At 41.2% G+C, this 22,871-nt stretch overlaps 1 protein-coding gene across 1 annotated transcript in view; it reads right to left on the reverse strand.

Annotated features, from left to right (window-relative positions):
* Positions 1 to 451: 451 nt before the first annotated feature.
* The window catches only part of unc5db (unc-5 netrin receptor Db), a 161,228-nt gene continuing 138,808 nt past the window's right edge, over positions 452 to 22,871 (reverse strand). Inside the window, exons 13-18 of the mRNA XM_041042882.1 lie at positions 21,513 to 21,684; positions 13,489 to 13,716; positions 8,778 to 8,927; positions 5,640 to 5,804; positions 2,986 to 3,164; positions 452 to 713 (exon numbers count right to left, since the gene is read on the reverse strand). Coding sequence (XP_040898816.1) covers positions 452 to 713; positions 2,986 to 3,164; positions 5,640 to 5,804; positions 8,778 to 8,927; positions 13,489 to 13,716; positions 21,513 to 21,684 — 1,156 coding nt within the window. The remainder of the gene's footprint in view (positions 714 to 2,985; positions 3,165 to 5,639; positions 5,805 to 8,777; positions 8,928 to 13,488; positions 13,717 to 21,512; positions 21,685 to 22,871) is intronic.

The following is a 22,871-nucleotide window of genomic DNA, read 5'->3' on the forward strand; positions in this document are numbered from 1 at the left end:
CTGTGTGGACTGCTGGGAAAGGAGGGGAGACGGCAGGGACAGTCTCAGGGGAACAGGAGCTCCCAATTTCCTCTCACACAGATTCAGAAAATAAGAAAAGTTCAGGAAATACCCCCTCCACCCTCTTGGGCTGAAAATGAACATACGGGGGGAAAGCTCTAACTTAAAATAAAGAACAAAAGTAAAAATTAAAACTTAAAAATCGAGTGGAAAGGCAGAAAAAGATTTACAGTCTGTCCTCAGACAGATTTTTAAAAGAGAGGGGTAGATCCACAGCAGGCATCGGCTCACCTCGACCTGTTGCGATTGGTCGACATGTTGGCTGCTCGCACCGTCTACTCACCGACAACCTCATGACCTTCCAGCGGACAGCCGCAGTGTGTTGTCCATCACTGGCTGTGCGCGTACATAGATATATGTTTGTCAGTTTTCACTCACTGTTTCTTTTCTCTCAGCCTGTAAATTCAGGAGCGGAGTCCTCTGTCTTCTCACTTGTTAGTTTGCCCGTTCCGCACAGACTGCCCGCTTGTATGTGATTGAAGTCGGACTCCGGCTCATCCTGGTCCTTGGGGGAGCTTTTGGAGTGGATCTTGCCAATCTCCTCCAGGGCGCTGGCTAGAGAGTCAAGGTCAGCAGTGTCCTGGTGGCGAGCCTCCCACAGGCTCAGTATGACTGCAGACGGACTCTGCTGCTTTGCAAAATAACCCAGGTTCCTGTAGGGGAGCACACAAAGCTGGATTAATGAACAACGCAGGGAGAGGTCACTCTCAGGGACAGAAATCACATAAAAACCGTTTAATACAGGCTTCAGATGTGGACTGTGTCCTTCTTGGTTATGTATGTATTTATCATGTATACATTTGGTGAATTAATATACATTTGGTGTTATTGTGAGTGTTTGTGGCAGCAGGATACTGTCTGTGAGATTGAGTCAAAAAAAAAAAAAAAACTCAAAAACTACAGTGTGTGTGTGTGTGTTCCCTGTGATAAAGGAGCATGCCACCCACTGCAATGGTGTGGCTAACTGATGTGTTTTTAATAGTTTTTGGAAAACACAAAACAGAGGAATGTGGCACAGAGGCATAAGATGCCGTCTATCAGGCCTCTCCTGTGACTGCATAGTTTTATTCCTGTTTCATCACACAGTTCAAAAACATGCAGGTTAGCTTAACTGGTGACTCTAAGTTGCCCATAAGTGTGAATATGAGTCACTTCACGCCCGCACCTCTGAGTGTCTGGTGCTATATGCAGGGTGTAACCCCTATCTATAAATCTATCTACCATCAGAGACTGGACAGTGTGAGATTAATGTGTGTTTAATTATTTATTTACCTTTATTAGATAGTGGCAGGAGAGTGACAACAGGAAACGAGGACTGGACTAAACTCACCATTTACTCTGTGGTAGCTCTTCCTTTAATATCTGATATGATATGATTTTACTCAGCATCATTGGTGATACCATAAATCAGTGAGCAGGAGCCTTACAATCTTCATTTTTACATCAGCGTGATGTTGTTCTTTGATTTTTAATCATTGAATTTGCTGGATTAGCCAAACACAGACAATCCTGTTCTACAATATACAATATCTTATACTGTTAAATAAGAATGTATCCATATGTCCCACTAACAAGCTGGCAGCACTTCCTCTTGCTGGAGTTTAAAGTGCCCTAGAAATTACACTGTCGTCTTAAATATCACAAAGTACATTTAATTGCTGTAAATGGTTTAATTACAATACAATTATTGCTTTGTTACCTTGGAAAGCTTCAAATGATTAAACATTTAGACAATTAGATGCAAATAAACTGCTCAGTATGGATAAATACCAAATATTCACTGACTGAGAAATCCACCATGTGTTTTTCAGATGTCAAACAAGGGTCCAATACCTCTTATTTTTCACACACTGGTTCCATTGTCCTGTGCACACTGGAAAACATTTTACTATACTTATCTATAAGTAGAATTTACACCATCACAGAATGCCCTGTATTAAAAATGCTTATTCATGTTCCACAACAATCGAAGCACATGTCAGTATTAAATTAATATGAACAAAACCCATATGGGTCCTTGGGTCCTCTTTTGTTGACTGTTAGAAAATCTACTTATTATATTTGTAACTAAATAAATTTAACACAATTTGGATTATCCTGGTGCCGTAAACAAACGTGGTTTTATATGCAGGTAAAGCAAAAAAAAAAAAAAGTATGACCTTTCAAGTCTATAAAAATATAAAGAACCATATATTAGCATCAGGACTGATGTATAATTGCTGGCAAACACAGTTTGTTTGGAATTGAATTCTCAGGTGCTGTCAAGGTAAAGAAAAGGGAGCTTGTTGCCATGCCAATACAGTACAGTTCCTTCCTGTATCATGCAGCGATGAGTCCAGTTGGAGGCAGTGTTTCACTGGTCCTTGGTGCTTTACAGAAATAGGAGAAATAACAACAAGCAACATAAAAGGCTGCAGCCATTGGTCACATCAGGCTCAGTTCAAAGCTGTTCAAAGTACAGAGGAAAGCTTATCTGGATAATTTGGAATCCCAAAGGACTCTTAGATACCAGTGTCTCATGAATCATGCACTTAACAGGAGATTGTAGCTGCCACACGCCAAGACCAAGCGAAGACAACAACTGGACTGAGTCAATATCAGTATGGTGTCTCACTGTAAATGCATATTTTTATTAGGTAAAAAAGGACAATCAAATGATAAGTAAGAGTAACATTTCTATCAGTGTCGACCAGTTTTGTGCTCCACGGTGACGTAACCAGTCTCTTTCTGCCGAGAGAGACCAAAGGGAGTCAAACCTGCCAAACCTGGCAGCGAGCTGCATATAAAGCCACATTCAGGCGGTGAACAACACTCACAGGATTGTTAGCATTTTCATCAGTGTGTGTTCACAGTGGGACTATTTCCGAGAGATGAGTGTACACAGACAGTACCCACTCTCAAACAGGATGCACATCATACACTCACCGATCTAAGTGGAGTTTCTGGGCTAAGAGTTGCCAGTCCTTGCCCTTGGCGTTGGCAGTGTCAAAGGTGGCACAGATCCTCTGGCGGATGGACAGGGGGATTTTGAAGGCCTTGGGCCCCGTCTGGGACGTGATGGTGCAGTCTGTCTGCATAAAAAATGGAACTGACTCCTTTTCAGTCTGGGGGAATAGGACAGAATAAGACTATAATCAGACCGGGGTCAGACAGGAAGTACAAATGTCACTTTGCGCTTGTTTTAACCAGCGTGGAGAGCCAGATGGGTGGGGTTCACTGGGTCAGGACAATTCAGACAGATATGTTTAACATTTTAAAACACAGGTACATAGTCTGTAAACAAATAAGACAGTGGTAGAGACATCTGGTAGCCTCTGTCTTCTTGATAGCTACCTTTTGACAATCAAATCCCCAACCCTGCAGACTTAAAACATGGCTTTAAACGACTGGAGTTTGCTCCTTTAGGTAACCCAAGTCTGAGATCAGTTACAATGGATTCCAGCATTAGAAACACTGCCCATGCAGTTGCTAGCTTTGGTGAACACACCCCCATCTTATTTGTTGGTCTGAATTTCTGTCATATCTTCTCACACAGATACTTCCTTTGAGAGCAAAACACCAACCTTGAGACAGCCAACATACTGACATGAGCAGACCAATGTATGTACCTTCTAACACACTCAAATGTCAGGATTACAACAGAAGCTGTGAATCCAGCTGTATTTTGGGGAAAAGGAGTACAAATCATCATATTGTGGTCAGTAAATAAGTGCATTCATTATGAGTCTGTTACTGTTACTGTTACCAGAAACACTTGAAGCTGACTGAACCAGCTGCAAACTTTACACGTGGAAGATTTAGAGTCATTTCAAGTCACCTTCAGACCACATTTCTCGTAAGCTACACTGTTTCATGTCCTTATGTTGGCAGGAACGTTCCATTATCTGCCAGTAGAGAAACAGCGCCCTCTTCCTGTTATGTCTCAGCAGATTCTTATTATACTCCACCATATACAGCTGAGGAACATTCAGCTGCGGCAGCTTCAGCTTCAGCAGACATATTTCCAGACAGAGCCTGTCTTCTCCCAACCCTGAATATGGTCACACTTCCACCTTTGTCCTGCAAACTTTTCATCCAGCTTCCCTTTTCAGCACCATCTCCAGCTGGCTCTGGACTTGCAGTTCACTTTTGTTCAGTTTTGCTTGATCGGCCAACAGAAACACAGATGGACTGTGTTTGGAAATAGTGAAATCAAATTCAAACCATATCAGAGGAAATGTGAGGAAGCATTTTGGATTTAACACCATGGAAAGAAGCTGACGCTGTAAAAGAATAACTGCCTCACAGTAACAGCTGCTTGTCACTTACAGGAAGTGACACAGTAGAGACACTGGAATGAACTGAATAACATTAATACTACAACGTGCTTTAAGACATATGGGATGTATTCAGAGGAATTCAAACAAACTTCATTTTGGTTTAAATTCATTCAAACTTGACTTGTTTGAAAAAGCGACAGTCCCAAGCAGGATAAACAATATGTGCATTTCTTTTACAGTTTTTACTCAAATTTTCAGTTCGTGCATCACAAAATCTGTGCATCACTGATACTTCTGAAAAAAAATCCTGAAATAACAAAAAAAAAAAATATGTGTGAAGCCATGAGGAGACTGTAATGTCTCTAAGAGGAATACATGAAACAATCACATTTCCATCATGTTTTCTACATTGATTTTGTTTGATTGACTCTGCAGTAGTCTAATGGCACCTGACTGGAGAATTAGCTCCACCAACAGTGTAGTCACCTCCTAATATTCTCATTACAGTAGTGGTTGTTAACGCTGATTAGTTCACATTTTCTTTTCCAGGTTTTCTAGCTTAAAAGCTTAAAATTTGAAGCACATTTGGATGAAAACTTGACCAATGACCCATCCCATGTTTTCATAAAGCAACTCTAAAACTGCTGTGTTGGTGCTATCTATCTATCTATCTATCTATCATTGACTCTCATTCTTATAATGGTCAAGTCTTTTTACTGCAAGTGTCAAAAACAATGTGATGCTGATTATCTGAATCCTACTCACAGCTCCTTTGAACATTTCTTCTTCCTATCTGTCAAACACTAACTAATCATGAAGGCAGGATTAAAACAATTGTAACACCATCCTTTTAACTAGTGTTGGTGGTCCTGTGGTTGGATAAGCACGTTTGTGACTGGTTATGAAAAAGCAGTTTGGGCAAATCAAGGAGTTTTACCGTCCTCTGCCTTAACAACTACTGTCAAGGTGCTCTCCACTGAGGATTTCTAACTCCTAGCTGCTCCAGTGTAGTTCAGTAGCTCAGTGGCTGACAGAGGACTGTTGTCGTGAAGGAGGCTATTTGCTGGAACATGTGAATCCCTGGACGAATAAAGGTTTAAAAAAAAACACATGCAGTAAATGTAATGAACAGTCAGATCTCTGCTGTTTGTGTTTACCTTAAATTTGTAAAGAAAGTAAGTAAGTAAGTGTGTCCTCCTTGCGCTATTAATACACTGCTGTCAGTGGACACACTCCAGGAAGGTTACATAAAGGTTGAGGGAGAAAGTGAAGCCCACTGCCCCCCCTCCCCCCAAAACTCCCACAGCTACAGAGCCTCACCTCGGCCACAGCCGTGTAGACCTGCAGAATCTGCTCGTGGCCTTTGACCTGGCGCACGCTGATTTTGCAGGAGAGCTGGGCGGTGGCAGGGCTGTATCTCTCCAGAGAGAAGGCACAGTGCAGGGGCTGCTGGTTGCTGCACCACACTTGGGGGAAGGAGAATTCCTGAGGTGGCAGAAGAAGAAGAAGAGGGACATCAGAGACACAACACTGTACACAGCAATGTTAACATAGGCTCATCTCGAAATGAGATGATTCAGCTCCCTCTTCCACATGTGGCCACACTGTCACATGCACAGCCACTTACACACAGCGAGATAAAAGGTAAGAGCTGGCTTTGAAGTCTCAGTGATTCCATGGCTTGATATATTTATGCATAAAAGTAACTATTGTTAAAGAGAGAAAGAAGAAGTACTGATATCATTTACAAACATAGCCTGAATCCCTCGTGCAGTAACTCTGATTGCAGAAGCAGCTTGCGGGGCTAAGTACTGTAAGCAATTTATGTGGGAATACGGGGAACAGAGAAAAGATTTCCTTTGATGTATAATTAATTTCTAGAGAACGGGCACATCTGTGGGGAAACGTCCTTGACCTTTGCTAGACTCGGTCTCTGCCTTATCTGCATATTAAAAGTGACCTGTAAACGATTCCTAGGAAAGACCATGGCATTAAATGCGGCGAGCGGCAGCCGTCGTGGCTACTGAAGACTTAACCCTTGTTGCTGGCTGCCCAGTGAATCTCGGAGCAGCAGATAATGGAGTCAGGGAGCAGCAGCAGAGGAGGGGGGGGGGGGGGGGGGGGGGGGGGGGGGGGTGATGGACGTAAGAAAGCTTGGATGCTCTTTAGCACTAAAAGCTGACTTGATGTATGGCACAACGCTTGGCTATTATTCTACACCTGCTCCACCAGAGCTGGTTTGCGGTGCCTGCCTGTCTGCCGTCCCAAGACCCTCATAAATAAGGCTGTGGGGAGGGTGGGTGTCTTTGAAACACAGAGCTTTCACCCAGCATTCTGATCTTTAAGCACCAACACACTACTAAGCAACAACAGACACACAGCAGCATTCACTGACTGCTGAGGTGCATTCCATTTAATGCTGTTTGCATCTTAATGCACCTGCGAGCAAAACGAACACAAAGCTAATAATCTCAAGTCACGTCCTTCATATGAGAAATGTGGGTGACAGCAGGATTCACGCTAAAAGAACAGCTTTAAAGCACGAAATGGTGCAGACAAACAGGAACATAAAGCAAACCAAACAAACAAATGTTATAAGCTCAGAAGAAATGATTTTGATATGCCTTCTGACTTGTCTTCTTTGTAGGAGCATATGCGACAACAATGGGTCTGACACATCACAGCCTAACTCCCCATGAAGGTTGTTTGCTAAACCACACAGAACTGATGCTGTGTCACTTTGCATCTGACTAGCTTAGACGCAGTTCAGAACGAGCTAAACAGAAAAGACAGAAGTATCACAGACGCTAAGTTGGACCTGATAGCTGTGTAAAACCAGAACAGGCTCACATCAGTTTCTTCTTTGTCGTACTCAAGAAACAGAACTTACAGTATGTGTCTTCTCCCTTATAGTCTAGTTGCACTTGTGATCATCCCACACATATATTTTTATCAGTCTAATACAAAGGTTCATCACATTTGGCCCCTGCAATCACAAGTCTGCCTCCTTACAACCTGCTGCTGTATCAGTCGTTGGTAATCTGAGTACAGTGGAATAAAACATGACTATGGGGAACAAGGGAGCATCAACTGGGCATTTTAGGCAAAAAGAGAATTAAATTAGACTGTAAGTATTTCCGTAAACACAGAGCCCAGTCCTGCAGAACTAAACTGAAGACTGGGAACAATGACCGGACTGGACTAAACATCCTTGTTCTTATTGTGTAATTAAAAAGGAAAAAGGGGAGGAACAGCCACACATTATATCTCAGCCCACCATTCTTACAGTGTAATGTAAAATGCATGTTGTAGTTTAACTTGTCAACAAATGTCATTGTGATGTGTAGGAGAAAATTCAACTTTAAAAAAGGACACAAAATTTACAGGTGAGCCTTCAGTAAACAATCACACTTACACTACGGATGATTATTTATGTCATATTTGTGTCTTCCACTCCACTGTATGATCGGAATTAAGGACAAGGTGAAATATGGGAATCTTTCATTTTTAATGAGGAAGATAGTTGTTATTTTTAACTATTTTTATTTTAATTCTTTAAAGTGGTATCTTCTGGGCGGCATGGTGGTGCAGTGGTTAGCGCTGTCGCCTCAGCAAGAGGGTTCCAGGTTCGAACCCTTGTCTGGGCTCATCTGTGAGTTTGCATGTTCCCTCTGCGTGAGTTTTCTCCGGGTTTATTAATTTAATAAAACAAATGTGATTATTTTACTAAAAATTGTCTTGTCATTAAAGAAAAAGGTTCTTATTTGTGCCCTAAGAGCTGATACACTGCCTCTTCATTGTGAAAAGGGATGGTACACTGCTTTGGAAGAGGAAAGTTGAACTTGTCCTGTGTGTGATCTGGAGGAAATTAAAAATGAGTATGAGTTGTGATGTTTTTTTCAGTGTCATGGAGCATCGTAGTGTACCTGATAGATGTTAATGACTCATTAAAATAGTTGTCTGAAAACTAAAACTTTAACTTTAAATAATAAAGTTATTTTGTGAATGCAAGAGAAGTTTGTGAGACACCTGTATCAGTAATGAATGGATAAACATTGCTGCTATTCATTGTCATTGTAATGTGTTATTTTGGCATGATTGCTTGCCTTGAGTCGGCATGAGAGCTAAATTAATTTCAAAGTAAATATTAGTTAAGGATTTATTAAAGTAAATAAATATTACAACTATAAAATCCTCTAAAAGGGGGTTATTAGTGTTAGTGGAATGTGGGAGATTAACATTAGTAAAAACACATCACACAAAACACAAAGTCATTAATAAAAAACAAGCACACACACATCACAGCTCTCCTCACACTGTTTGATTGATAAGCGAACACCACACAAACACCACAGTAATCAGTTCTTAGCAGCAAAAACAGGATATTGCAAATTAGCACTTTTGTATCCAAGCTGTGTTATGATTTATTCATGTTTAGTCAGTTATTGCCGTGGTTACCTGACATGTGGTAAAGGGTTTGATGCTCCACAGGAACTGGGGAACATCCTGGATAGACACCTGGAGGCTGAAGGTGTTCGCTCGGAAAGGCAACATCTTTGGCTCCTCGAGGAGCTGTCCCCCTCTGGTTTTCTCTGCAGCCACCACTCCCTGGAGACGAAAGGAAGAGAAAGGAAATGAACAGGGAAACCAAAGGCAGAATTAGGGAGAGAATGGAAGGAAATAGGTCGGAAAGAAAAAGGGCATGAGGGAGAAAGAAAATACAGACAAAAACAAGATGTGTGAGCGCGAGATGAATGCAAGAGAAAACTAACAAGGATCTCCTTCCCTTTGAAAGCACTCTGCCTTTGCATATCAGCACCAGCACCTGTTGCTAATCCTTTCCTCTGTCACATCCACTAATTGACTGATCACAAATATTAACACAGGAGCAGGCTGCCAAGAAGTGACGTCAAGTCTCCACTGAACAAATCCTACAACTCGTGCTCTCACATTAGCATCACATTTGCAGCCTCGACATGACAGATTGAAGCTTGAATTTAATGCTGGGGAAACATGTGCGTCAGGGGGGCAAACGTCCATCTCCCAAATTGAATTTGTGATGATGAAAGAGCACTTGATTGTCGCTTGCAGGTATTCATCTGTCATCATTGTTCAGCCTCCCTAGACTCTGGGATGGTTCAGAGTCTGGCCTGTCTATCCGAAGCCATCTCAATCAAAGAGGGAGGAGACAGGGAACAGAGCTGTGACTAATGCCAGGCCACAGGTCTGTGTGTACAAGAGCTTGTCTATGCATGAGTGTGTGTGTGTGTTTAAGGCAAGGGTATTCACTGTTATGGATGTGTGCAAAAAAGCATACCCAGGCCATACTGTATATTATCTTTGCTGTAGGTGTGATGATATATCATAAAAACACATGTGATAGTAAGGGACCGGAAATTTCTCGGTCGCCACCTGCCTCCGTCTCCGTTAAGCACAAGTTGCCGGAAAAATCTGGATTTCTTTATTTTTATGTTGCAAGAATTGTATCTCACCTGGATCTGTAGCAATGTTTCTTAGCTTGAATTCATCTGAAGCTGACAAAATGCCATGACTGAAGTTTTCTACAGACTGTGACCTTATCAGTTGTTTGACACATCACACACCTGACTGATGTGTCTTAGATTCTGTTTTACAGCTGACAGAGTGCTGCAGTGTCAACCAAGAATGACAAATCCAGGCAGGAGAACGGAGTTTCAAAGCCGTAGCAGGAATTTTCGACATCCAAAGTTCCATGAGTTTATTGTCTGCATGGACAAAGTGACCGTTGGACAGGACAAAAGATGGGCACTTACATTTGAAAATATTTGGTCTGATAAAGAGCCAAAGCTAACAGTGGTAGAGAGGTTAACCACAACATCCAAGGTTCCTTTCAAATGAAAACCCAATGACAGGGCTAGAAATTCAGTTGCCAGTGCCATAACACGGAGCGGAAGCCAAGGATAACGCTTTGTGAGATGTGGTAATACACTGCTGGCTGTTTTATGTGTTGAGCTCTCGGCTAGAGCTGCAATGATTAGTTAGTTTACTGGCAAAAATGAATCTGAAACAATTTTGATAACTGATTAACCGTGTAAGTTAATTTTTCAAGCAAAAATGGCAAAAACATTCACAGCTTCCAGCTTCTCGAATGTGAGTATTGCAGACTGGTTTTGATTGATTGATTGATTTGCAGATGTCATGTTGGACTCTTATTTTCCAAACGATTCATTGCAAAAATAATGAGATGATTCACCAATAATGAAAATAATCAGTGGCTCTCTTCCCGTTATCTTGCTGACATGGCGTCCCCCAGATGTGACGTTGGACCCTTCTTATTTCTCTGGTTTTCCTGTATATCCAAGCATGTAGCTAACATGGATCTAAGATCATATTCACATATTTGACTGTGACTGTTGATTTAACTACCTATATGTCTATTCATTATCAAAATTATTTCTTTGTAATGATGTTAGAATTCAGGACATTGTAGAAAGGATCCATCAGGGCAGCGAACAGCTAAAGGTTGAGGTGAAAAGTATTTTCTTGTAGCATTTAGACTGGAAGAAAAGGCCTGCCAGAAGAATACTAATACGGGTGGTATTTTCAGGTAGGAACCTTCTATCCATTGTCTGTTCTATACAACCTGAATGCTGTGACCTTGGCTGGTGGAGGCCCATTTGTTCTACCCATTCCTAAGTAACAACACTGTCACTGACACGAAAAAACATTTTGATGATTTTAAGATTTTGAGACTTGGACTGCATGTTTATTTGCTAATTTCAATTTGCATCAACTTGGATATAAATGTTCAGAGAATCTGACTTATTGAAGAAGTATCACAGAAAGTATCAGTACTCTGCCATCATAGCCCTTTCTTTTCTTTTTGCTCTCGGCTGACGAAAATTTCTCCTTTACACAAGTGTTTATGTTGCATCAAGCGTCCTGTTGATCCAGAATCCAGTCTGTAATTGACTTTGTGCCGGAGCTTGGAAAACACACAGCAGAGATGTGGTGCTAACAGACAGGAGCCCAAGGGACACGCAAAAGTCTGGCATCTGCTCGGCAGGCTGGGAATTCATAAACCAAATCCAGAATGCATTTTAAAGCCAGCTGCCGCTGACGGCTGCGACATGACAGAAAGGCGGTCGGGAGGCAGAGCCAGTCACGAGGCCCGCGGTGCTCTGTTCAGCTCGGCTCAGCTCTTCTGTTAGTCTAGCCTCTCCGGGGAGAAGAGGAAGCTTGATTTCCCTGATGTTCACTGATGAGATCTCAATGCTTAAAAACCCTATAGGTCGCTGAAGGATAATCAAGTCAAACAAGACAAAAAAAGAATAATTGGATAACATTTCAATGGCAGTGATTACAGTACAGCAGCCTTTGTCTCAGTCTATTAAAACCACTGGAAGAGAATCTGTCAAGCTGTTAGAGTCCCTACTATGAGCTCTGAAGTATTGTTTCACAGTGGTAATGAATCTGCAATCACTCACGTGGTTTAACTGGTAGAAAGCACATGTTGAGGTCCCTGCTGTCTCAGAGAGCTCAGGCAAAATCCACACACAAGATATTCAGTCTGAATCTAGGCCACGACCTACACTATGTACTTGAAACTAAGCATCCTCATGTTTTGGTGAAAGAGGTCAGAGAGTGAAAGTGGTGATGGACAGCTGAAAGAAGACTGCTGTGTTTGCTGGTTTGAATCCTGGACTGTGGGGGGAATTAACCATAACAAGGATCAGAAAAATTACATACTGTCTCATTTACTGATATAGTAAATGAGATTTACTATATTTATTTATTTACTGATTCAATTCTGTTTAATTTGACCATGTCTGGTCAAAGTAAACAAGGAGCAGAGAAAAATTTTACTCTGGATAAGATCTGAACAATTTTCATTGGAACCAGTTTCTACAAAAATGATCTGAATTATCCAGCTGGACACTCTTTATGGAAAAAGATGAATTTGTGAAATGTAATTTTAAATTCTGGGAGCAACACAAAAATAATCCCATTTATAACCTTATTTCAGACCCAGGTATAATCAAACTCTGCACAGCCAGATAACACTAGAGGTAAGTGAGAACATGTTCTGAAAGTAACCCTTTTAATTTGCACTCCTGTTTGATTCTTTGGCCATATGGGGGCAGCGTAACAAGCTGTAAACACAGCACTGACATATATTAGATTGATATGCAGAACATGTTTGCAAACACTTGCCTATTTACACATTCCACAGACACAGAGAAACATTATCATTCATTTGGAGTCGTGTTCTTGGACACTTGATGAATGGATGTCCAGTATTCGCTTCTCTTGCTAGCTCTCGCTCGGTCTCTGCTAAAATCTGAGGGAAATTTCTGTCTCTTCAGCTGCTAAACGCTCCACTGTGACCACCACCAGATGCTAACATTGTGTGTCTGCTATTTGGTGCTGTGCAGCTAGTGTACAGAGCTTTTTAGCTGAAGACAGCAATGAACTAAAGTTAAAACACTCTGTAGAACTGAAGGGAACTGCAGACTCAGGTGAGAATTCTCTGTAGCTCCTTTTACGTTACACATTTGATACATTGTTCATATTAAAATATTAATTAGAGCAGTTTTAAGTTTATCCTACAAATATTTTTCTCCATTAGCTGCAGGTAAATTAAACTTTTAGGTCCTATTTTATGTAGACACTGTGTAGAGCACTCCAAAGAGCTGAACATTTCACTACACGTTATTCTGCAGCAAAATCTACAGAACTTGACAAATAATCCTTATGACTGCACATACATCTGAAAACAGCTAAAAAACCAACTACCAGTGAAGAAGTCATTTCCTGAATACACAGATGAACTCAAGCACTGGTAAAATGAGCAAATAATACGCACCTTGCACTCTTCATCACTTAGATGAGGGAACTATTTTGAACTACTGGGGACAGAAGACAATACAAGTGCATGTTCTGCCTCAGCTGCCATCTTTAAAAACACCAGTCTAGCTTTAAATTAGCTTTGCCCTGTGAATTAGCAGCATCCTCAGACTCAGCTCGAGGAGACAAAGTACATGCATTTACTACTTAAGCCACTATTACTGGCCACATCCTGCTTTATGAAGAAAGGTGGAAAACTGTGAAACACAGAGCTGACAGAAGAAATCACGACTCAACCACTGTTGGATAAACACAATGGACAAAAACCAGCGTCCTTCCCCACCTGAAAGGCGTGTGGCGTGTCGTCCACACAGTACACCCGCAGGCTGTAGGTCATGGAGCCGGCCTCCATGCTTCCAAACACAGCCAGCTTCAGCCTCTTGACGGCAGCCTGCGTCAGGGGCTCGCCCACCAGGGCGTACGAGCCTGGTTGGTCCAGCAGCAGGTGGCAGCTCGACGAGTCCATCAGGCAGTAACAGGAAGTAGACTCCTCCTCCACTGACATCACTTCCTGCAATGAAGAACAATAGTAATAGTTGTGTCTGTTAGTGTGAGATTGTAGCAGATTGTCGGGAGGTAGTGCAGGTATGAAATTATACAGAAGGATTTTTATCTCGAGTGCCGCATGCTGTTAGCACTTTGTAAAGCAAAGATTGGGATTTCAGCCTCATGTTAAAAAAAATTAAATAAACGCATCTTGTCTCATGCTTCAAGTCACTGTTGACTTTTTCAATTCTTAACCAAGATCACAGCTCATCTCAAATTAATCAAAACATCACCAACAGAGTTATTTGTTGTTAACCTTAGAAGACATTCACTCAGATGGATATTCATCGCTGTCATGCATTTCTTGAAGAAAAGTCATTATTTCTGTAAGTTACTTACTTCTAAGTTATTTAATGATCCCACCTAAGCACACCCAGAGGTTTATTATGCACATATTTACGTTTGTACTCGTATCTCCGCAGCTGACCACATGTAACACAATTTCTTCTTGGTTCATACAATGAACCCTCCAGGATGTGTTCAGTAATCAGTTTCAAGTTTCTCCAGTTAATGAAGATATTATATTTTAATTTCTCACAGGGAAATTACTAATCAAAACTCACAAGGTAATGTTAAGAGCAACCTCCAATAATCAGAAATAATCAGACGTAATCTCACACACTGAGTCTTCCCAAACCTGCAAAGAAACCCTTCGACTGCGATACCCGACACAGCACACAGAGTTTGTTGCTGAAGTCAGTTTTACAGCTAAATATTCATGCCCAGAGCTGCATAGATATCATGACTAGAAAACTGTGCAAATGAACTTCAGCAAACAGTAGAATGTATTATGGATTGAGTTCTGGTACAGTGCTGTTGAATAATGGTGTAGGGAACATAACACAGGTTTAAATCTCAAAGCAAAAACCCACACAGGTTGTAAGTAGTCTCCTGAGAACATAAAAAGCCATTTCCTACATGAGTGATGGTGTTGGTACATAGCAGAACACAAAATAGTCATTATGAACAATACGGTGTGTTTTATTTATGAGACGGCAACGGCAGCTGGGAAGCACTTCATTCCAACTGGAATGAGGGAATCTTTTATGTCCTGACTGTCATTCTTTTCTTTTCTTTTTTTTTATTCATTCGTCAGAAATTGAACAGGACTAACAGCAGATCTATTCTGGAAAGTAATGACAAGCTAAGGACCTATCCCAAAGACCAAACTTGTGTTTTTGCAATGAACGAGTCACCTGGTACAAATGCTGTTTCAAGTACTCTCTGCTGGTTCACTGCTGTGAACAACCAGTTCACTCATTCCCGGGAAAACTCCAAACTTCACTCCAAGGGAAACACAACTGGACAAGAAGTGTAAATGAGGTAAAATATGCTAAAACATGCTAAAACAGCCTGAGAAGCACTATAATAATCACAAGTTAACTGACGATGTGAAGATCAAAAGTCACATTACCAGCAGTCATCATGGTCTGCAAGACAGCTAACGTCCCCATGTCCACTCACCGCTGGGCTGCTGTATAACAGCTTCAGCTACATAACTACAGTTGACCACAAGATCCATTTAGTAGCTGTTCTGGAGTAGTGTAGTTTATTTTCTTCTGTAGTTTGAATTTTGAATCAGTCCCACAAACGTACTCTTTCCTCCTGTTTGAGTCACGTCTGCTGAAAACTGTACAAATGTGAAAATTTCTAAGCAGATTTCTAAGCAGTTGTTTATTTGTAATGAACATAAAGCTCATAACTCAGCTGAGTAATGACTGAGAGGGAGAGCGAGTTCTGACTCAAACTGCAGTTTGAGGATTGGGTGATAAAGAGTTGCTCGTACATGTACACGTCTAAAAAGAATAGAAACACACTAACACGTTGATTTTCGGTCCTTTCATAGGATGTGGAAATGAATAAGTAATAAGTAATATAGAATGCTTAAAGAGATGTAACACCAAAATGTAACAGCACTTAAGAGAAATGTTCCAGCTCAGTGAATAATATATTACCTCGGGCAATTTGGCGTTTGACCAGAACCGTTTCACAATTCATCAGGATAAAGAAAACTTCTAAACAGTATGGAGCCAAAAAGCACGCATACACTGGGCCTCATTTATTTTCTGTTGGCAAATACAGTTTATCAACTTGTACATTATAATCAGGCGCTGCAGTGTTCAAGGAGATGCAACAGGAAGTGAGAAATGTTAGCACTTTGTTCAGCCACATTCATGTCAGGTGTTGGGATTCCGTCTGTAAATACTTTATGTTTATGCATTTTGTACTTATGCTTCCTGCATCCTCATAAGCACAGATTAACACTGTGCAATATGGCACTGAATAATATTATACTGTGGCTGGGAGTGCTGAGGAGTCTTCTGTGGGTAGCATGTATTCTAACGACGGCTGAAATAAGGGTATTTTAATGGCGCTGTGCTTCGGCAGGTGTTATGCATTCTCAAAACCTTCCCCTCTCTCTCGCTCGCTCTCTCTTTAGGTTAGACCTCAGTGGTAAGTCATTATTTTAAACCACAAAGTTCTGAGGTTCTCTCTGCCCTTTTAATATTAGAGGAAAATCTCAAAGCGACATGAATCTTGTATTCACTCATATTCCCTCCGGTCCCCTTCCATTCTTCATTCGCAACACTTGCACATATTGAGAAATTGCCCTCTTACACTGAAAAGAAATCTCTCTCCTTTTTTTTTTTTTGGTCACACAATAGCAAACCTAGAATGCTTATAAAGGGCAAGGTTAGGTAAACATGAGCCTGAACTGAAAGGAAGAAGAAGAAGAAATATATTGTGACAGAAAGCAGTGACACCTCTGTAAGCAAACAAGATGTCAGCAGAAAAGCTCTTTAATCTCTGACTGAATGACCTGAAGAGAGTTGACATGGTTTCTAATCGGCAGAAGCATCGGGCTGCATCTCAGATAGAGATTATAAAAATGGAAATGGAAGAAGATAGAACAAACGGGGGGACCTGTAGCTCCTGCTTTCTGTATTTTAGTAACCATTTATGTAAGACTTCCATTCAATGTGAGATAAAGAGGAAGACTGGTATCAATCTCATGTCTGTGCATCACCTATAGGGAAGAGCTGTATATCAAAACAGCCAGATCAGTGGATTAGCTGGCTGTAGTAGCTTTGGGCTTGACTCGGGTGTCTTAAAGCCGGCTCGTATTTAACCAGTTTAGATAACAACTAAAACTACCAATGGGAAGCACCTCGGCCAGCAGATTATTATTATAATATGAAACATACAGATAAGATATGAAGTTTTTTGCAAGAAGTGTTTGAAACTTTTCACGAGATGTGTTTAACCAATTGACCCAGTCTTGTTTACTGATTACCACCTCCAGCAGCTTGCTCCAGTACTTCTGTGGGTAACTGAAATAAATTAGATGTTTCTTTGCTGTTAATTACAATCAAATATTTTTGCCACGCATGCGTGTCTCACCTGTTTTGATGTTAAAACGCTGAATGCTTTCATCAGAAATATCATCACAACAGACCCCATACACCTGGTACATAGCTGTAACCTTCTGTACTGAGACATATAATCATTTTACTAGATACGATGGCAGGTGGGTGGTTATAATACTGTTGCTCAGATCTAGAACAAACTCGGGCAAACCAGTGTACAGTTATAATGAATGGAATTTACTCTATCAGAAGGTCACTGAAGACAGAAAGAGCACTCAGGCACTTTGTCCTGATCATAGTACAGACAATTATAGAAAACTTCTTTTGTCAGAGCTTGTCTGTGTCTATTTGTGTTGTTAGGGCTGTATGTACTATTTATCAAATGAATATCATGTCGGTCTGACTTGTTAAGTTACAATCTATGTATGCTTTAATGTTGCATATTGTACTGTCATTGTCATTAACTGAGTTGTGTATAGCTGTTGTCAATTTACAGCTTGTCCTACAGCAGGGAGCTGCCCTATGTTTCTCTCATTTCATCAGCATGACTCCTGACAGTGACTCTTTCAGTGCTGATTCCTTTAATATTCCACTTCCATCACTGCAGCACAGGCTAATAAGAGGCAACTTGGTGTGTATTAAACCTTTTCAGACTCAATATTTGGAAATAAAAGTACACTCATGTTGTTTCTTTTAGAAAACAACCAGAAAGACTAATAAGTATCTCAGTGAATTCAACATTTTGGTCAGATGGAGCTCTTTTCTTTCCTTCAGGCCTCACAGACTGTCATTTTTCTCTCCACTTTAGCAGCAGAAGCAGCCTTGTATTTGTTGAGATTGTATTCTCGACCTTGGGAACAGAAGTTGAAAAGCAGATAAAAGTGTTCATTAAAAAAATAAAAATTTGAACAAATGTACATTTCCATGACTACTGGGCAACGGCATTTAGCAAGGGAGATTATGTAATATGATCAAAACCTCGAGACCAGCTAAGTGCACCTAGAAAGCACCAAACACAGTTAACTGAGCCAGAATCACCAGTGTTGAGTTTAGAGATGATAAACCTGTACATAAACAGACACACAAGCATGACAGTTACATTTTAGAGCTATTTATTTTTACACCCCAGCTTCACAGAAGAGGTGCTTCAGTAAATTAGTGTGCAGAATGAGACACTGGATTTCAAAGAATTATGTATTAGATGAAATGTATGACGGAGCCTGGTCCTGTGTTAATGTCGAATGAAAACTATGATGAAAAATTTTCGTTACTGTCAAAATCACATACTGTAGCTCCCGCTTACAGTCTCCTCCATCAGCCAAAAATGTCTCTTGTTCAGAAGCTGATTAAGCTGTTTGACCTGTTGTCCTGCAGTGACATTCTGTCTCTGTCAGTAATGTTATTGGATGTTCTTGGAAGAAACAGATTTATGCACTAATTCCATCTAAAATCCACAAGGATTAGACAAGGAGACCCAACCCGCCCCCCCCCCCCCCCCAAAAAAAAAAAAAAAAACACGCTGAGACAAACTACGAAAACATGCAGGCAGCACACCAAGGTAAAGCTAATGTAACTATCAAGTGCTGTGGAGGTCAAACTAAAGTTACTTTCAGTTGGCTGTCCTTCATGCTGCAGTCAGAAGAGGAAGCTCCAGGATTAATATGAAAGTCAGTCATCTAAATCATCCTCTATATGTTCACTGCATCATTCGACACTGTGACAATGTTTTTTTTTTTTTTATAAAAATAGAAATTAACGATTATCCTAACTAAACTACCAGGAACTACATGCTCTGGGTGCAAACACACCAGCATTTTGTACTGGGTGACTACTTAGAAATAAACTAATTCATTCAAATAAGGGACTTTTAACCTTGGCACAGGTACTAAACCAAACCAAACCTTCCATAGTTCATTTTGTCTAAGTATCTTTGCTTGAGGTAAGACGCGGGTGGGTGCAGATGCCTGCAGCTTTTGCATATTCTTTTCAGCAGCCATCTCCACCGCTCAGAAAAACATTATTCAGGACAAAAGCATCCAACTGGTCTTCCTTTAAATAACAAGCTCTTTAAAGCGCTGACAAGCACCACAACAGCCAGGGGCAAACCTGCAATATTCATTATTCTGACCCATGCTTGGCTTGCCAAAACTTTACGTCAGATTTACATTTACATTACCGCCTGACTGAATATTCTCTTCATTATTCAGCCCCACTTCTTGCCTTGTTATCACGACGTTGGTTAATGCTCAAAAACATGAGAAAATAATGCAAAGTGATGACAGAGATTGGGCTTGTTATGCCTTTGGGTTTAGGATTTAGCTCTTGGGACTTCATCCAGACCAGTAAAAGCAGTCTTCTTCACTGGAGAAAAAGAACAGGCTGACACTGTTGGAATGAAAACACACACACACACACACACACACATAAGAGCTGGAAAAAACAAAAAAAAAAAGCAATGTGTCCTGGTTCAAAGCATCACAGAGAGATGTTCATGGAGGCAAATGGTAGAGCAGAGAAACAATCTCCATGATTCTCCTCCTGATTGCCTCACGACTAAATTCACAGTGCCATGTCTTTCCTGATCCACTAATCGATACTTCCCTCATCTAACGGGACCCCCCCCTCCCCGACTGACAGCAGCCATGCCTCTTCCTGGCCATTACATGCTGTAATTGTTTCTTTATTTTCCTCCTGCCAGACCGGCAGTGTTACCTTCATGTCACCCTCTGGACCCACAGAGGACGTAAGCCCGGATCAATCAGCTCACCCACAGAGCTCCAACAGTCTTTTATGGCTCACACGTAATTCACCAGTCACATGTCACACCGACTAACTGGAGCTTTTACCATATAAAGCTCATATAAAGGTCAGAGAACTGAGGGAGAAAACAGAGTCAGCATCTCGTGACATCTTATGTCAAGGAACGTGACTTTAACATTCAGCTACAACACTCACTGTCCTATGATGAGTTACTGTGTGGAGCGGCTGAAAAGGGAGGTGGGGTTATAAACCCTGAGATCATCAAGGAGTACGCAACCAGACGAATAACAACCAATCTTGATGGTAAATGACTTCTAGTGTTAATACAGTGATCTCACAGTTGACATCGTTGCCTCTATAGGCTGTGATACGAGCAGGGAGAAAATTCAATGCCTGGTCCTGCTGGATGTCCTGCATCCACATGTATTAATACTGACTGTATGTAGACGGTCGAAGGTTTCACATGAGACGATCTATTCACACATCTTTTGTTTGAAAATCTTCAAAATAAAAGAAGCACAAAACCTGATGTTATATGTCACTGCATTCTTTTCAATAAGACTAACAGAGAGTATGGATCTTATATTTCAAAAGTCAACTGCTGACAGTCTTTGTGTAATAGTATTCAGATTTACACATTGACATTAACCACATCTGGTAATATATGCAGTTGTTTTGCTTATAACAGCTGCCTGTTGCTGCTGAAACAAGGTGGTTTGGCACCAAAGAGCACCAAAACAACAAGATCCAAGCAACTTTGTCACAACTAGTGATCCCTTTCACACTATACAGAGTCATTTCATCCATTGCTAATATAAAATACATAATATTGATTGATGGAGCTTTAAGATTAACGGCCAAATAACTCTGCAGCAGGCTGGGGTATCTGCAGTAGCTGCTTTAGCTAACTAAGAAACATATGGGCCTCACGTGGGGTAAACCTAAACTCAAGTGAAAGAACAGGTATCAGGTATCAGGTATCATCACGATGCTGGTATTTGTTTGATTTATGAAGCAATGTTTCCTTCTCTCCTTTGTTAACTTGGCACTGTGGCCTTTGTTCACCAGGTCTGTGGATCCAGATGTTGCTGCTGAAGTTGCTTAGAAAAACATGCTATTTTTAAGCATGTAAACATCTGAGCGGGAACAGTATGCTGGTCACATACTGCACATATCAGCCTCTTATCTTACAACTGTAACTCATCTGATGTGAGACTGATCTGTTGGGTGGTAACTACTGTTATTTATGGAGCCAGTGCACTCATTCCAAACTTCAGTAAAGCAATGCTAGATGGCGACATTACAGTGCGAATACATTTTTTTAAATGTTGATGCAGTGAGAAGTCTTTCCTGATATTTTCTTTGTTTACAAAATCAATACACTTGTATTTCTCTAACATTTTGTTGTCTAGTCTTGAGGTGTAGCAGGCTTTGTGGTGCAAACATAAACGGTGGAAACAGGAGTTTGGTGGGTTTACCCTGTTTCATTCCTGTTGACATTTAGCTACAAAAAAAAGAATGGAGCCATTCAGGAAAAAGACAACAGAGGAAAAAGGCAAACGCCATGTCTAAGCCCAGCTAAGATCTTGATGGGCTGCACTGTACTTGACAGGTGTGGGCCTGCAGCTCTCACCTCCCATTTGCTGTCCTGGGTTTTCCTCTTGAGCTGGATGTTCCAGTTCTCGGCGTCCACCTCAGCGCAGTGAGCTATGGTCATGGCCACTGGGCAGAAGAGGTCCAGGCCTGGAGGACCGTATGTCACCTCTGGGCCCAGGAGGATTTCACAGCCATCCAGTGTTTGAACACTAAACACACCGTAACACACACACACACACAGGTACACAAAGAGAGAATATGAGACACACTGATACAAGAAAAGAAGCTGAAGTCTTGCAGAGAAAAGATGTCTGTAAGACATCCTGTAATTGTGCCTATTGACAGTGGTTTCAATCCAAAGTGCAATGCAAATGAATTTTTTATTGCAGGTAGGAGTTGTCTGCACAGCTGTCTTCTTATTTCAGGCATGTGTGCAATTAATTACTACGCTGCAAGACAGAAAAAAACACACTCGGCGTTAAGATGAAATGCTTTAATGAGTTCTGTACTTTTATTTTTTGAATCTCACTCCCATGATCCTTAATCTGCAAACTCTCACTCAAACACAAAGGTGAAGCAGCATTCTTACATTGTGCCTGGTGTTGTACATGGCAGCACCATTCTCACTGTATGCATTGTTAAGACTGTAGGCTGCGATTTTCATGACTTTCCACAGTGAACATTTTCTATTTGTCCTCTCAGAGCCATTGTATGTGCTTAACATCTCTCTTTGAGCCTCTGCCGCTGCTGCGTGAAAAACAACAAACTAATGAGAGGAGCTTATGAAACGAGGTGGGCTGCAAACAAAACACGCCTGCAGGCTTGTACTTCCAGGTCTGCCTTCCTGCGAGAGCCAGTGTTGTGGACTCTTGTTCCTCAAGTTCAAGTTATTGCTACGCAGCCGTGCTGCTGGAATTCGTTTCAACACAGGTGAAAAAGTCACTGTGATTTGCCGGCGAGTTAGAGTATGCTCATTAAAAGCAGCTTAGAGCAAACAGGTCTTGCCAGTGGATGGTGGCAGGAGCAGCGGTGGTTGGTTTTTAGAAAAAAGGGCAGGTGGGATCATGACAGAGGAGAGCGACACCTCTACAAAGCTTTCTGAGCTTGTTTGAGTCATCGCAGATCAGAGATCTGAGGGTTTCGATTTATAAAGATTTCCTCCCTGGAATGAAAAGTGATTTATGGTCGCTGTTGAAGCGGCAGCTTTAACGTACAGAACACTACACAAGGACACTGAAGGAACAGGACGAAAATGAAGAGGAAAGGCTCGTGGTGTGTTGTAGTGGATTAGTGTAAGACTAAACGCAATCTGCTGTTAAAGAGAGACAGCATGTTAAACAAATATTCAAACTTTTAGTTTTTTTTTTTGTATTTTTATCAGTTATGATAGCACTGT

The sequence above is a fragment of the Toxotes jaculatrix genome, chromosome 7, assembly GCF_017976425.1.
Source record: "Toxotes jaculatrix isolate fToxJac2 chromosome 7, fToxJac2.pri, whole genome shotgun sequence".
Taxonomy (NCBI): Eukaryota; Metazoa; Chordata; class Actinopteri; family Toxotidae; genus Toxotes; species Toxotes jaculatrix.